At 53.0% G+C, this 14,138-nt stretch overlaps 1 protein-coding gene across 1 annotated transcript; it reads right to left on the reverse strand.

The window, feature by feature from the left end:
* Positions 1 to 367: 367 nt before the first annotated feature.
* LOC133344473 (5-hydroxytryptamine receptor 5A-like) lies at positions 368 to 13,773 on the reverse strand. Its single transcript, XM_061554450.1, has 4 exons — positions 12,781 to 13,773; positions 11,479 to 11,643; positions 4,861 to 5,052; positions 368 to 902 (listed from the first exon to the last, which is right to left on the reverse strand). Exons 1-4 carry the CDS (start codon positions 13,510 to 13,512, stop codon positions 738 to 740), a joined length of 1,254 nt encoding a protein of 417 aa, XP_061410434.1. The 5' UTR covers positions 13,513 to 13,773; the 3' UTR covers positions 368 to 737.
* Between the last annotated feature and the right edge of the window lie 365 nt (positions 13,774 to 14,138).

The following is a 14,138-nucleotide window of genomic DNA, read 5'->3' on the forward strand; positions in this document are numbered from 1 at the left end:
TAAGGTAGCTCCGCACACTACCAAGGTAGCCCCTGCCACTACTTAAGGTAGCTCCGCACACCACCAAGGTAGCCCCTGCCACTACTTAAGGTAGCTCCGCCCACGATCAAGGTAGCCCCTTCCACTACTTAAGGTAGCTCCGCCCACTACCAAGGTAGCCCCTCCCACTACTTAAGGTAGCTCCGCCCACTACCAAGGTCGCCCCTCCCACTACTAAGGTAGCTCCGCCCACCACCAAGGTCGCCCCTCCCACTACTTAAGGTTCCACTACCAAGGTAGCCCCTCCCACTACTAAGGTAGCTCCGCCCACCACCAAGGTCGCCCCTCCCACTACTTAAGGTTCCACTACCAAGGTCGCCCCTCCCACTACTAAGGTCACGCCCCTCTTGTCCGCATCGCCAGTGGAGCACGCACAACAACAGTGACACAATTTGCAAGTGCTGGACGTTCCATGGCGCTCGACCAAATCCCTCGGCAACCCAAAGAAAAGCTGCGGATCACATCACATCTCACCGCGGCCGTTCAAATCTCCCCTGCCGCAGTCTCGCCAGAGGCCAGATCTTACATTTTATTTTTAAAACCGGGACACGATTGCCTCTAAATAACGCGAACACCTCGGTGGCGGTGAGAATGAACGGGAGAAGCCAGCCCCGCCACCCCCCGGGGACTTATCCTGGCTAAGACCGAGGCGTTTTGGTTCGGTGCCGGCTTGTTTGTCGCCTCGGCGAACGGAGGCGTCACCGCTGGCTGCAGGCGCACAGGCTGCGGAAGGCGCTGTTGTAGTTGCGGTTGAAGGCGGTGTAGATGAGCGGATTGAAGAACGAGTTGGAGTAGCCGAGCCAAAGGAACACGCTCTTCCACTCCAGCGACACGTCACACGCTGGTCCGCACAGAGGACTCACCTGCGCAGAAAGAGACGTCGTCATCATCGTCGTAGCATCATCATCAGCAGCAGCAGCGGCAACCGCCACATCAACAGCAAGCAGTAGCAGCAGCAGCAACAGCGGCCGACGAATGGTTATCGTCAGAAGTAGCAGCAGAGTCAGTATCACCGCATCGTCACGAACAAGCAGCAGCAGTAGCGTAGGATAAATGATCAACAGCAGGGTCACAACTATCAGCAGCAGCCGCATCTGCGTCAGCAGCGGCAGATGTACCATCATTATTGTCGTCGTCAGCAGCAGCAACTGCAGCAGTAGCAGCAGCAGAGATAACAGATGCAGAATCGTAGTCAGCGGCAACTGTGGAATCATCAACAGTAGCAGCAGCAGAGATAACAGATGCAGAATCATGATCAGCGGCAATTGCGGAATCATCAGCAGCAGCAGAGATAACAGATGCAGAATCATAGTCAGCGGCAACTGCGGAATCATCATCAGTAGCAGCAGCAGAGATAACAAATGCAGAATCGTAGTCAGCGGCAACTGTGGAATCATCATCAGTATCAGCAGCAGAGATAACAGATGCACATTCATGGTCAGCGGCAACTGCGGAATCATCATCAGTATCAGCAGCAGAGATAACAGATGCACATTCATGGTCAGCGGCAACTGCGGAATCATCATCATCAGCAGCAGCAGAGATAACAGATGCACAATCATAGTCAGCGGCAACTGCGGAATCATCAGCAGTATCAGCAGCAGAGATAACAGATGCACAATCATAGTCAGCGGCAACTGTGGAATCATCATCAGTATCAGCAGCAGAGATAACAGATGCACATTCATGGTCAGCGGCAACTGCGGAATCATCATCAGCAACAGCAGAGATAACAGATACACAATCATAGTCAGCGGCAACTGCGGAATCATCAGCAGTATCAGCAGCAGAGATAACAGATGCACAATCATAGTCAGCGGCAACTGTGGAATCATCAGCAGTATCAGCAAAGATAATAGATGCAGAATCATAGTCAGCGGCAACTGTGGAATCATCAGTAGTAGCAGCAGCAGCAAAGATATCATCACTGAAGCAATGTTACCACCGTCCACAGCAACGGAGTTATCATCAACCGCAGTAGTAGCAGCAGCAATTACTGCAATGGGTATCAACAGCAGGTTCATCATGATCATCAGCAGACGGATAACTATAGCCATCGTAAAAAGTACTGTCTTGTGAGGTTTATATCCAGAGGGAGACACATTTAAGCTGAGTACTGTATTATAAGGGTTTGGTAAATTTCAGCTCATTTTTTAAACAGACTCGCTGCCATTTGCATTTAAATAAAAAGAGCAGGTGAAGATAAATGCTGACAATAATCTACTGATGGTGGAAGGCCGTATCAACCGAGGCTACATTGGAGAAAACCCGGATAACGAATGGGTGAAAGATTCAACTCTGTGCAAATTCTCTCTCTCTTTTTTCACCCGCTGGGGGCTTCAATTCCCGTCACGTGCCACACCTCCCGGTCTGCCAGTGACTCGGCAACATATTCCGTGAGAAATTAACCCCTGGTTCACACACATCAGAACCAATAGCGCAGTGAGTGTCGTCTCTTGATTGGTTAAACGTAATGAGACGTGCTTGTGAGCCCTTTCCCAATTACGGAACGGACTTCACAAACTTCCAAACTATTCACTTGAGGTGCTTCAAGTCAATACCCATCCGTGCAAGCCTGCCTGGAAAGTCGAGGAAATCTGCTGTGGTTGAGCTGGCAAAAAGTAACCAAATAAAATGCACAGACTGTAACCCCCTGGCTAAAATTTCTGAAGTGTTTTTTTTGGCGAGACTAAGCCTAATAGAATTTTAAAAGACACACTGACTAAATTAATAATACCGCAGTAACTGAATCAAGACCCTCTCTGACATTGCCGCACAGATTTGCCTGAATCTGCACCCCCATCTGGGCAGATTGATCAACATTCGACAAACGTCTGTAAAACAAATGTTTGCATTTTCATTCGACTTCCTGACATCGTTTTTATAAAATTTTCGTCCTGCATAACGTTCTGGCAACAGACGTGTGGATTACAAAATGTGAATATCGATGTAATATGTCGTTTGAAATGTCAATACGTATATTAAGAAAAATAGCACCGAGGCAATTTTTTTTTCACGGCATCACTCTTGGGCAAGAGAGATTTATTGTTGCAGACAAGGAATTGGCTTCGACGAAAAGACAATTGCCTGAACTGTCACTCCTGTTTTCCCTAAATATCACTTTAAATTAATGTCCTGTGTTTAACAAGGTGAAGAAACTTGAATTTGCATTATCTCCAGTAAGGGGACATCTCACACAAGACTTACGTTGGACTGGGAGAATATCTAAAACAGGATGGATCAAATTAAAATCTACGTACTCAAGAGGGGCTTTAGCGAATACATTATATGAGCGATGTCCAACACGTAACGCCCCATATGCATTCCTACTCAGCAATATCTTGTGAACTATTAATTATTGTCCAATGACTTTTGATGATTTTCTTCACCAATATCATCATCATCATCCATAGTCAATCCACTGCTGGACGAATGCCTCTCCCCAAGCCACTGCCACTTCTCAAGATCCTAGCACCTGCACACCGGCTAGTTCCATAGCTCCTGCTCCTCATTCGACGTTCTCTCCAACGCGGACCGTTCATTGCCTGCCACGATGTCATTATTATTCAGCCATCACCGCATCTTTACTTTTCCAAGCAGTTTGGAAGAGGTCATGAACCCGTGTATGGTGAATAATTATCCACGTGTTCGTATTTCTGTCTCTCACCATAACACCAAGCAGTTACTTTCTCGGTAACTCCTTTAACTTCAATTTCGATTTAAAGCTTTCGTGACTGCAGGGATTCATCTTCTTGGTTCTTTCGGTAAAGTCACGTAGAAGGGAAGTAATAAAATAATAAAAATAAAACATAATAAAAGAATTATCTCTTGTGAGAATTAAAACATAATAAAATAATTCTCTCTTGTGAGAATTATTTTATTATGTTTTATTTTTATTATTTTATTACTTCCCTTCTACGTGACTTTACCGAAATAACCAAGAAGATGAATCCTTTAACTTAACTGATGAAATATATATTCATTTATGAGATAGGTCACGCATGCATGACCTCCTCAACCATGACCTTGCCAGAGAGCACGCGACCCTGAGAACAGCAGAGGTCACCGCAGAGCCCCAGTGCGGACGGGGCTGTGCAGCCCCGTCCACCAGAGCCCCGAACTGGGCGACGTGAACAACTACTTGAGATCATGCTGCTGCTTGATTTGGACGCCTTTCGTAGTAAATTGCGTGACAACCTTGTTGCTGCTACTGATACGGTCCCTTGTGTTGATACTGCTGTTGCTGCTGCTGAATATGTATTACGCTGCTGCTGATGATGATGCTACTGCTTTTGTTACTGCTGTCTCTAATGATTATACTGCTGCTGAAACTGTTTCTCTTATTTCCGCTGTAATTTATTTTTGCAGCTGCGGCTGATATTAAATAAATATGATTATTTTAATGTGAATGCTGAGCACTGGCATAACACGGCCAGAAGCAATCGGCGCTTTCAAATTTGTGAAAAAAGCATCAACATGTTGATGATGATGCTGCTGATGACGATGCTTGTGCGAATGTGGCTGCAGTTGTTTCTGTAGCTGCTACTGCTGTTGCTGTTGTTGCTGCTGCTGCTGGTGATGATGACCGCCATCCTCTAAAGCAGTGTTCTTCACTGACTTTCAGAGAGGGGGGGGGGGCATCTTTCGTCGATAAGACATCATCAGTGTGAGGGGCTACCACACCGCCTCCAAAGGGTCTTTTCACTCTTTGTGTATTGTCGGGGACCGCACGTCAGGGGTTGTACTAAAGGCCACCTGGGGCCGCGGGCCTTGCAATGAAGAGCACCGCTCTTAAAGTCTCGGCGTAGCAGCTGCCCTCACCAACTCGGCGGCGAAGAACGGAATCCAGCAGAGCGCAAAGACGCCGATGAGAAGTCCGACCATGAGCGCCGCCCTTCGTTCCTTGCGCTCCCTCCACGACTCTCCCTCGGCCACCTGGAAGGTGACGGCGGCATGGCGAGCCGAGAAGACGGCCTCGGGCTTGCGGGAGCTGGCCGACTCCTGGTGATCGTCCTGCATCAAGAGCAACACAAACGCGGCCTGGATCACGGCGAGCCGGCGGATCGAGGCCACGCGCCGGATCAGAGTGGCGTCAAGTTTTGCTCCGGTTTGTTTGTTGTACAGCTGCTGCTGCTGCTGTTGTTGTTGTTAAAGTGAGTAGAGTCAGCCACGCGAATAGCCGACCGGACGTAACCACACACACACACAGGTACGCTCAACCACACTCAACCACACCGAGCAATGGTAAACTGGATGTTTATGGTAAACTGGACTTGTATGGTAAATATTCTTAGGTTTTTTCGGTAAAGTCACGTGACTTTACCGAAAAAAACCTAAGAATATGAATCCTTGCAGTCACGAAAGCTTCAAATCTAGAATTGTATGGTAAAGTAGACTCCTGTAGTAAACTGGACTCCAGCTTAAATATACGCTCCAAGCCTGGGGTGTTTCATTCAGACGCTGTCTTCCCAACAGACCTGTTCTTCACCTGAGGACGGCTGCTTGCGTTGTTGCCGAAACGTTGTGAGAATATTTAATTATGCTTTATTTGTATTATTTTATTATTTCCCTTCTACGTGAACTGGACTCCCGTGGTGAACGGGCGTGTATGCTGTGGGTCCCAATGTTGCCTTGCGTGCTGTACACCAGAGCCACAACAGTTGCAAACAAATGACGAAATACGGGACTGACGTTCATTGCCCACAGACGGCCGCGGCGGTCTGACAATTCTTAACGATGCTCCGCAAATTTCGATTTAAAGCTTTTGTGACTGCAGGAATTCATCTGCTTGGTTCTTTCGGTAAAGTCACGTAGAAGGGTTTGGCTGCTGCAGCTCCTTACTATTGAAATTTACCTGCCTTTATTACTGCTAATCCTACTTCCTCTCGTGATCACTACTAATCCTACATAATACACGAGCATAATATGACTTTGAGACCCCCCCCCCCACCACCTACACATTCCACAAGTAGTGACTAATCCCATATCAGCATTTTCCATAAATATGCTAAATTCCTCTGTTGATATGTAAACTCATTTGTCAAGGCGCTCTCCTCCTCTAACCCAGCTTAAATATACGCTGCCAAGCTTGGTGGTGTTCATTGGGACGCCGTCTTTCCGACAGCCCTGTTCTTCACCTGAGGACGGCTGCTTGTGTTGTGGCCGAAACGTCGTGAAAATTGTATTTTATAATGTTTTATTTTATTATTCCCCTTCTACGTGACTTTACCGAAAGAACCAAGAAGATGCTCCGCAAATCTAGCGGAAGTCTGTGCTCGCAAGCAGAACAATCCGCCAAACACACAGCATGTCAACGATGAGCACCCCATCACCCCCCACCCCCAATAAAGACAACGACAGCCTTAGAAGGTTGCTTGCTTTCACTCGATGAGCGTGTACAGCTGCTACGTCTCGTGCTGAGCACAACACTCTGGCGAAGTAATTGGTCTCCCGTCGAAAGTGACACCACGGGCAATGCGATGCCAAGCGGGTCAAGTCCCGATCCCGGTTGTCAACACAAACTGCGGCTTCCACGTGAACCCTTGGCAACATGCTCAACAAGCTGATCGCACGTGCCGATCAGACCGCCCACCTTTAGAATTAATCGAAGCTCTCCTTCGAAAATAAATAACCCCTCCTCCTCCTCTTCCCGCTATACAATGGGAAGCGAATTTTTCATGAAGTCGGTCTTACTCCCTCCTCCATCCCTCCCTCCGTTCGCTCAACATCGTGTCTCGTTCCGCTGTCTCTCCGCGAGTGTGTCGCATCACTCATTGATCTCCCTTGACACGTGGTGTTCCTCTCGTCCCACCGCTCCCTCCCCCCACTCCCTTGGCCCCACACCCACCTGATGGAGTCACAAAGCCGCGCGCGGTATTCGCTCAGTCTTCGGTGAATGAGTGCGGGGCTTTGGAGGATAACGCTTCTCTTTGGGGTATGACGCTTCTCTTTGGAGGATAACGCTTCTCTTTGGGGGTGGAGTGTGTCTGTGTGTGTGTCTGTGTGTGGAGTGTGTCTGTGTGTGTGTCTGTGTGTGGAGTGTGTGTGTGGAGTGTGTGTGTGTGTGGAGTGTGTCTGTGTGTGTGTCTGTGTGTGGAGTGTGTGCGTGGAGTGTGTCTGTGTGTGGAGTGTGTCTGTGTGTGGAGTGTGTCTGTGTGTGGAGTGTGTGTGTGGAATGTGTGTGTGTGGAGTGTGTGTGTGGTGTGTGTGGAGTGTGTCTGTGTGTGGAGTGTGTGTGGAGTGTGTGTGTGTGAAGCGTGTCTGTGTATGGAGTGTGTGTGTGGAGTGTGTGTGTGGAGTGTGTCTGTGTGTGGAGTGTGTGGAGTGTCTGTGTGTGTGGAGTGTGTGTGTGTGAAGTGTGTCTGTGTATGGAGTGTGTGTGTGGAGTGTGTGTGTGGAGTGTGTCTGTGTGTGGAGTGTGTGGAGTGTCTGTGTGTGTGGAGTGTGTGTGTGTGGAGTGTGTCTGTGTATGGAGTGTGTGTGTGTGTGGAGTGTGTGGAGTGTGTCTGTGTGTGGAGTGTGTGGAGTGTCTGTGTGTGTGGAGTGTGTGTGTGTGTGGAGTGTGTCTGTGTGTGGAGTGTGTCTGTGTATCTGCGTGTGTGTATGTGGAGTGTGTCTGTGTGTGGGGTATGTCTGTGTGTGGAGTGTGTCTGTGTATGGAGTGAACCGGTTCTGAGCCTTCCCCAGGACGACTCAGCTTTACCTTAGTACCTGGTGTGGTGTGTGTGCTCATACGCGTGTGTATCTATCAGCATTGGGGAATCAAATGACATCTGGTGACAATTACCATGAACAGAAGGAGCATTCCCCAAAGGAAACTGCCATTGATTTTTACGTCGGATTAATCTCACTGGGTACATATTTGAGCCTCAACAAAACCTGACATCATCCTCACTCATCGAGCGTATCTTCTACGCGCCGTGTACTTACCTGTGCACATTACAGACACACACAATGCGAGCAACGATGAAGGCCGGCACGGCACACGAGGGGGTCGATGGCCAGGAGCTCAGCGCCACGTGCGGCGGTGACGGGTCGTGACCTCGGCTAAGGATGGTGTTCTCGTGAAGGAAAACCTCGCCATGTGATTGGCCTTCCCGTGAAAGCGACAAAACTGTCTTATCTACCCAACGGGAGGCATCTACAAACAAAACAAAGCACTCAAATGCTGCCCCCATGACCCTGAAGTCTACACTACGCAATCGCTGTGACACTGCCAAAAGCCTCAAGAACAATTAAAGATCTGTCGACACGACTCAACAAATGAGCCAAGGCAACCAAGACACCGCATACTGTTCAATAACAACAACCACATATTCTTAGGTTTTTTCGGTAAAGTCACGTAGGTAAAAATTTTTTTAATAAAAGTAAACCACATACCCACCTACACAATTAAGTGCAATGTAACAAAGTGTGTAGGCTGTGGACCTTGCAATGTTTGCACGGTGCCACCTCGCGTTGTGACATCGTCACTACAGCCATGGTCGCCTTTCCCCATCGCCCTGAATGGGTCTCAAACGGCGTGGCTACAATGCGAAGCTGCTCATCGCAACGATCGAAGGGGGGAACTCTCTCACTCGGACACCTTCACAGACGAGGCACACATCGGACTGTGGTGTTGCAGCAGCGGTGGTTTCTAATACGAACAACTTAAAACGTTGTTTCTAGATTTGAAGCTTTCGTGACTGCAAGGATTCATACTCTTAGTTTTTTCAGTAAAGTCACGTAGGTAAAAAATTAAATTAAATTAATCAAAATTAAATAGTAATAAAAAATATATTTTAATCAATTTTAATTTCATTTTTTACCTACGTGACTTTACCGAAAAAACTAAGAGGATTAAAACGTTCTCTTCACGAGCCCAATTCGCGTTGAAACGCAACAGAACTATTTTTAGAAAAGATTATTATCTTTTTGTTCTAAAAATAATTTCTCATCTCCGGCAGCTCGGTGGGGCAGGCGCCCCCAAATGCCCCTGGCAGCAGGAACGGCGCTTGGCGCCCAGGACGTCTTCGTCTCGCGAGCGGCGATGTTGAACGCACGGCTCCATATACTCGTTTAAGGCCGAGTCGACCTAGAGGAGGGCCCAGGATCCATTCAGTTAATCGTCACTGTTGGTGACCGTGAGCGGGAATCGGCCGCAGCGCGCTAACCGCAACACTACCGCTGCCCCCCCCCACACTAACACAGACAAAGATTCCCCGTGTAGCCTTAACAGACTGTAGGGGCAAGTGCTGTTAGCGAGCACCTATGAAGGTCAGAACGGTACACGAGGGGGTGGGTGGCCAGCACCACGCCCAACCGCTTTTGTCTCCCAGTGGCGATGTTTACACACCGCACCGGGTACTCATTTTTCGCTGAGTCAACCTAGGGGGGGGGCTCTGGGGGGGCTCTGGGAGGAGGGGAGGGTGGTGGGAGGGCTCTGGGAGGGGGGGGGGCTCTGGGAGGGGGGGGCTCTGGGAGGGGGGGTGAGAGGGGAGTGCTTTGGGAGGGGGGGGCTCTGGGGGGGCTCTGGGAGGAGGGGAGGCTCTGAGAGAGAAGGGGCTCTGGGAGGGGGGTGGGGGGCTCTGGGAGGGGGGGCTTTGGGAGGGGGCTCTGGGAAGGGGGCAGGAGGGGGGCTCTGGGAGGGGGGGCTTTGGGAGGGGGCTCTGGGAAGGGGGCAGGAGGGGGGCTCTGGGAGGGGGGGGGGGGGCTCTGGGGAGGGGGGTGGCAGGCCGGGCTTACGTCTCGGCGCGCCGTATGAACAGCTTCGTCCTGGAGTGAATCGAACTTTGAGTTCAATGAGAAGCGGTTAATTCGCCTCCTCGTCTTCCTCCTCCTCCTCCCCGCTGTTGGGGGAACGCTTCTATAATTGCGGCCGTGGTGCCGACCCCGCTGGTCGCTGTCGCTCAGTGCAGATCATCAACAGCAGCCACGGTCAATCCACTGACGGACGTAGGCTTCTCCAAGCCAGCGGATGGGGGGCAATTTCACACCGACGCACCCTCATTTTTTAAAAAGAAAATGTGCCCAAAGGCAAGTACATTATATTTAATTGATGTATACTGTGTAGTATATATATATGATTCTAATAAATTATTGTAATTAATACTATTCTTCCAGGAAAACCACACTCAGTCGCAGGAAATAGTTTTCAGGAGGATTCTGGGACATTTTATTTAAGATGTTTGCGGCCAATTATAAATGAGTCTTGATACACGTGGGACGAAACCGGAGCGCCTGGAGAGAAGCCACGCGCGCGAGGGAGCAACGCTCTATCCCGCGTGCGGATGGCAACAAAGGGCGACTACTTGCTGTACTGCCTTCTCCTGGCCGAGCGGCACCTCGTCGATGCCCACGGGAAGGGAGTTTCACAACATTTGTGCGATCCACTAACCCTCGTCTCCACATTGATAGATTCTCGACAACCGCATATATATGCAATGGGATGCGTTTCCCACTGTGAGTGACATTCTATTACTCTACAGTGGAAACAATTTGGCGGCCATCCGAATCAGCTTTTTTCTGTCTTTCTTTTAGTTGGGTGCGCCAAGCTTGATGTGAGGGCTAGCCATGTCCTGAACAAGCTGCCAGCACGTGGAGAGTAAAACGTCGAACATCACGCCTTTGAACGAGTAGCTCAAGAAGCTCCCCGGCACGTGCAGCGAAAACATCGGACACTCCCCTGAGCAACAGACGGTAACAACCAGGGCGTGTATCTCACTCGGTATCTTCCGGTGTTTGTCTGGCTCGGTGTCAAGATTATTGGCGTAAGGCACTACCACTAGAGTGTAAAGTTACGTCTCTTCACAATGACTCGTTAGTATTGTTCATAAAAATCATATGAACGGGTCCATAAAACATATAGACAGCATGAACTCTACCAAACAAGGGGGGCGATGGATGTGGCGTGACTAGAACGATCGGCAGGGACATCGTTCCCGGACTGTTCCGGCTCAGATCAAAGTGGCTCGCAACAACAACAACAACAAAAACTCTCTTGCAAACGACGCCGTCATCCTGGTCTCTCGCAGCTCAGTTCGACGACATCGACTTGAGCTCGGGCGATCTGGAAACCCCTACCGCCTGCAGCACGACGCCTTGACGGATGAACGCCAGCGGGCGGTGGCGGGGGGGGGCGGTGGTGGTGTGGGGGGGGTGGTGGTGGGGGGTGGGTGGTGGTGGGGGGTGAGTGGTGGCGGGTGCTGGTGGCGGGGGGGGGCGGTGGTGGTGTGGGGGTGGTGGGTGGTGGCGGGGGGGGCGGTGGTGGTGGGGGGGGTGGGTGGTGGTGGGTGGTGGCGGGGGGGGCGGTGGTGGTGGGGGGGGGGTGGGTGGTGGTGGTCGGGGTGGGTAGTGGCGGGGGGTGCGGTGGTGGTGGGGGGTGGGTGATGGTGGGGGGTGGGTGGTGGTGGGTGGTGGTGGGGGGTGGGTGGTGGGTGTGGGTGGAGGTGGGTCGATCACCTGCACGGGGTTGCAGATGGGGGTGACCGCGTTCTGTCGGCATCGCCTGCCGAAGCGTAGCCTGGCCGCGCGGTAGATCTTCCAGTAGACGAAGAGCACCACGCCGAGCGGCAGGTAGAAGGCGCCCACGGTGGAGCACACGGCGAGGGGCGGGTCCTGGCTCACCTGGTGAGACAGCACGGGGTGGGGGCCTCATCACCTGGGCGGGTGGTTGAGCGGAGGAGGTGGCGTCAGCGGCGGCGGCTACGCATTACGAGGATAAAGATCCCCCGTGTAGCCTTGAACAGACTGTTGGGGCGAATGCTGTTTGCGAGTTGGACTTACGAAGGGCGGCACGGCACATCAGGGGGTGGGTGGCCAGCACCACGTCCCTGCAGTGAGCAGCTGCTGTCCACTCGTTCGGAGGAGGAACCCTTCACCTGCAGGTTCATTTCTCCCCAGGGGAACCTACTCGTCCGGACGAGCTATTCGACGGGAGGAACCGCTCACCTATCCACAGGGGCACCGGCGCAACGTGAGCTTATCCTTCCCCAGGAGGATCCACTCATTCGCAGGACCTGCTCACCCTGGCGGTAAACGAGTGTACGATGCGACGGGAAAAACCCGACTCATCACGAAGCGCTACTCACTCGCAGGGCAACCTGAATAAAGGCGCACACGCCCCAGGAGAACCGACTCACCGGCAGCACCAATTCGGCCACGTGAGTCACTCTCTCGGTGGACCCGTGAGGTCGCTCAATCGTCTAATTCTCCTCTGCTGCCCCCAATGCATGGCATGCCCCCCCCCGCCCCCAGTCCTTCGTGCTACCAACCCCCTGCCCCCTCTTAAAGTCCAGGCTCAAATACTATTTTCTTTCCTCTCTGCCCGTGAGGACCGCCTGCGTCCGTCACTCTCTGTGCAATAAATGCGCGTGCGCTGATTCGCAACAGCGTCGTGCGCAAGCGACGGCATCATTCAGACACCGCCGCCGTGTGCATCCAAATGACAGCGCACTCTTCTGAGCTGCGCATTCTACTCGGCACCGACAACTCAACATGAGTTCCCGCACTCACCCGAGCTGTCGGTTACACGCACACTCCCACCGCGTCACGCGCAATCAGCAGTATGCATTTATCCTGGAGGGATCCGATGAGCCATGAAGCTCTTTTGTCACACCACCGCAACTCTCCCCCACGCACCCACACCACCGCCGTCACCACGCGGTGATTACCCCCCCCCCCCCACGCCCATCCACCTCTATTAAGCAAGACACGCAGAGCGCACCACCGCCACCCTCGTCCGGGTGTCGATGAAACCCTCACCTGACATCTCAGCGTCTCCTCCGAGTACCCGCGGCCGTCCTGCTCCCGCCCAGAGGCGAGCGGCGCCACGGCGATGAGCGCCGACATGAACCAGGCGAGCGCGACCATCGCCGCGCACAAACGCCTCCGCGAGCGCAGGGTGTACTCCAGGTGGCTCGCCATGGACCAGTAGCGGTCGAGCGCGATGGCCGTCACGTTCCAGATGCTCGCCGTGCAGCACAGCACGTCGCACGAGGTCCACACGTGGCACAGCGTGCGCCCGAGGCGCCACCTGCGGCCGTGCAGCTCCCGCACGAAGCCCAGGGGCATGACGAGGGCCGCGACCAGGAGGTCGGAGACGGCGAGCGAGGCCACCAGGGTGTGCGGCGCGCGGTGGAAGCTGCGAACGCGCAGGATGGCTGCGAGCACGAGCGCGTTCCACGCCAGCGTGGCCAAGGTGAGCGCCGCGAGGAGGGTGAGGGTGAGCACGGCCAGGAGGGAGGAGTGCGGTGAGGCCGCGGTGCTGGCGATGGTGGAGGCGAAGGTGGCGGCTGCGGCGGTGGTGGTGGTGGTGAAGGTGGTGGTGAAGGTGGTGGCGGTGGTTGCTGGACTTGCGCTCGGTTCCCACTGTGAGACGTTGGCGGAAGCACTCGATGCGATGCTGCTGCTGCTGGCGGCGGTGGCGAGGGTGCCATCCGCCATGGTGGCGCGAGTGTGGAGCAGCAGCAACAGCAGCAGCAGTAGTAGCAGCATTAGTTCCCGCGATGATCTCTGCTCGCTCGCGCCCGTGCGCAGATGTCGTTGAGATGCAACTGCGGAGAGCTTGCTGCGAGGTGAGATGGAGAGCCCTAACTCTGTCCCGCGACGCTCGGCATTCTCCGTTCGCGTGCAATTACGCACGCGCGTGTGACCACATTGAGCATCCCGTGCGGACGCATTCGGCACCCACCCGACCGAGGCGCGTCCTCCTACACCTTCCCACCGTTCAGGTGACACATTGAAGGGGAGGGGGTGGGGGGGGGGGGGTTACGGGGGATTCAACGGTCTACGGTTAGTGAATTTTGTAACGCTTAAAGCAACTCAACTTCACACCCTTCGCTCGCGATGGGTTCTTCTGGTTCCGCGCGTGTCCGTCCCCTGTGTGTCCACTTGCTTGTCGGGAGGGCGAGCGGGCGCGCGCGCGCGTGCGTGCCTCCGCGCGCCGCTCGTGCGGCAGCCGAGCCGGGCGCGCGCGCGACACCGCGCGAGGCGAGCTCCAAGTTTGTGTCTCTGCAGGCGCGCGACCCCCCCTCACCCCCCCGTCCTCCTCCTCCTTCTCCTCCTCCCACAGAACCCCGCCTCCTCACACCCACACTCAACACCACCCAGTCCACTTTCTT

Source organism: Lethenteron reissneri, chromosome 20, assembly GCF_015708825.2.
Source record: "Lethenteron reissneri isolate LAM-NWPU_2019-01 chromosome 20, ASM1570882v1, whole genome shotgun sequence".
Taxonomy (NCBI): Eukaryota; Metazoa; Chordata; class Hyperoartia; order Petromyzontiformes; family Petromyzontidae; genus Lethenteron; species Lethenteron reissneri.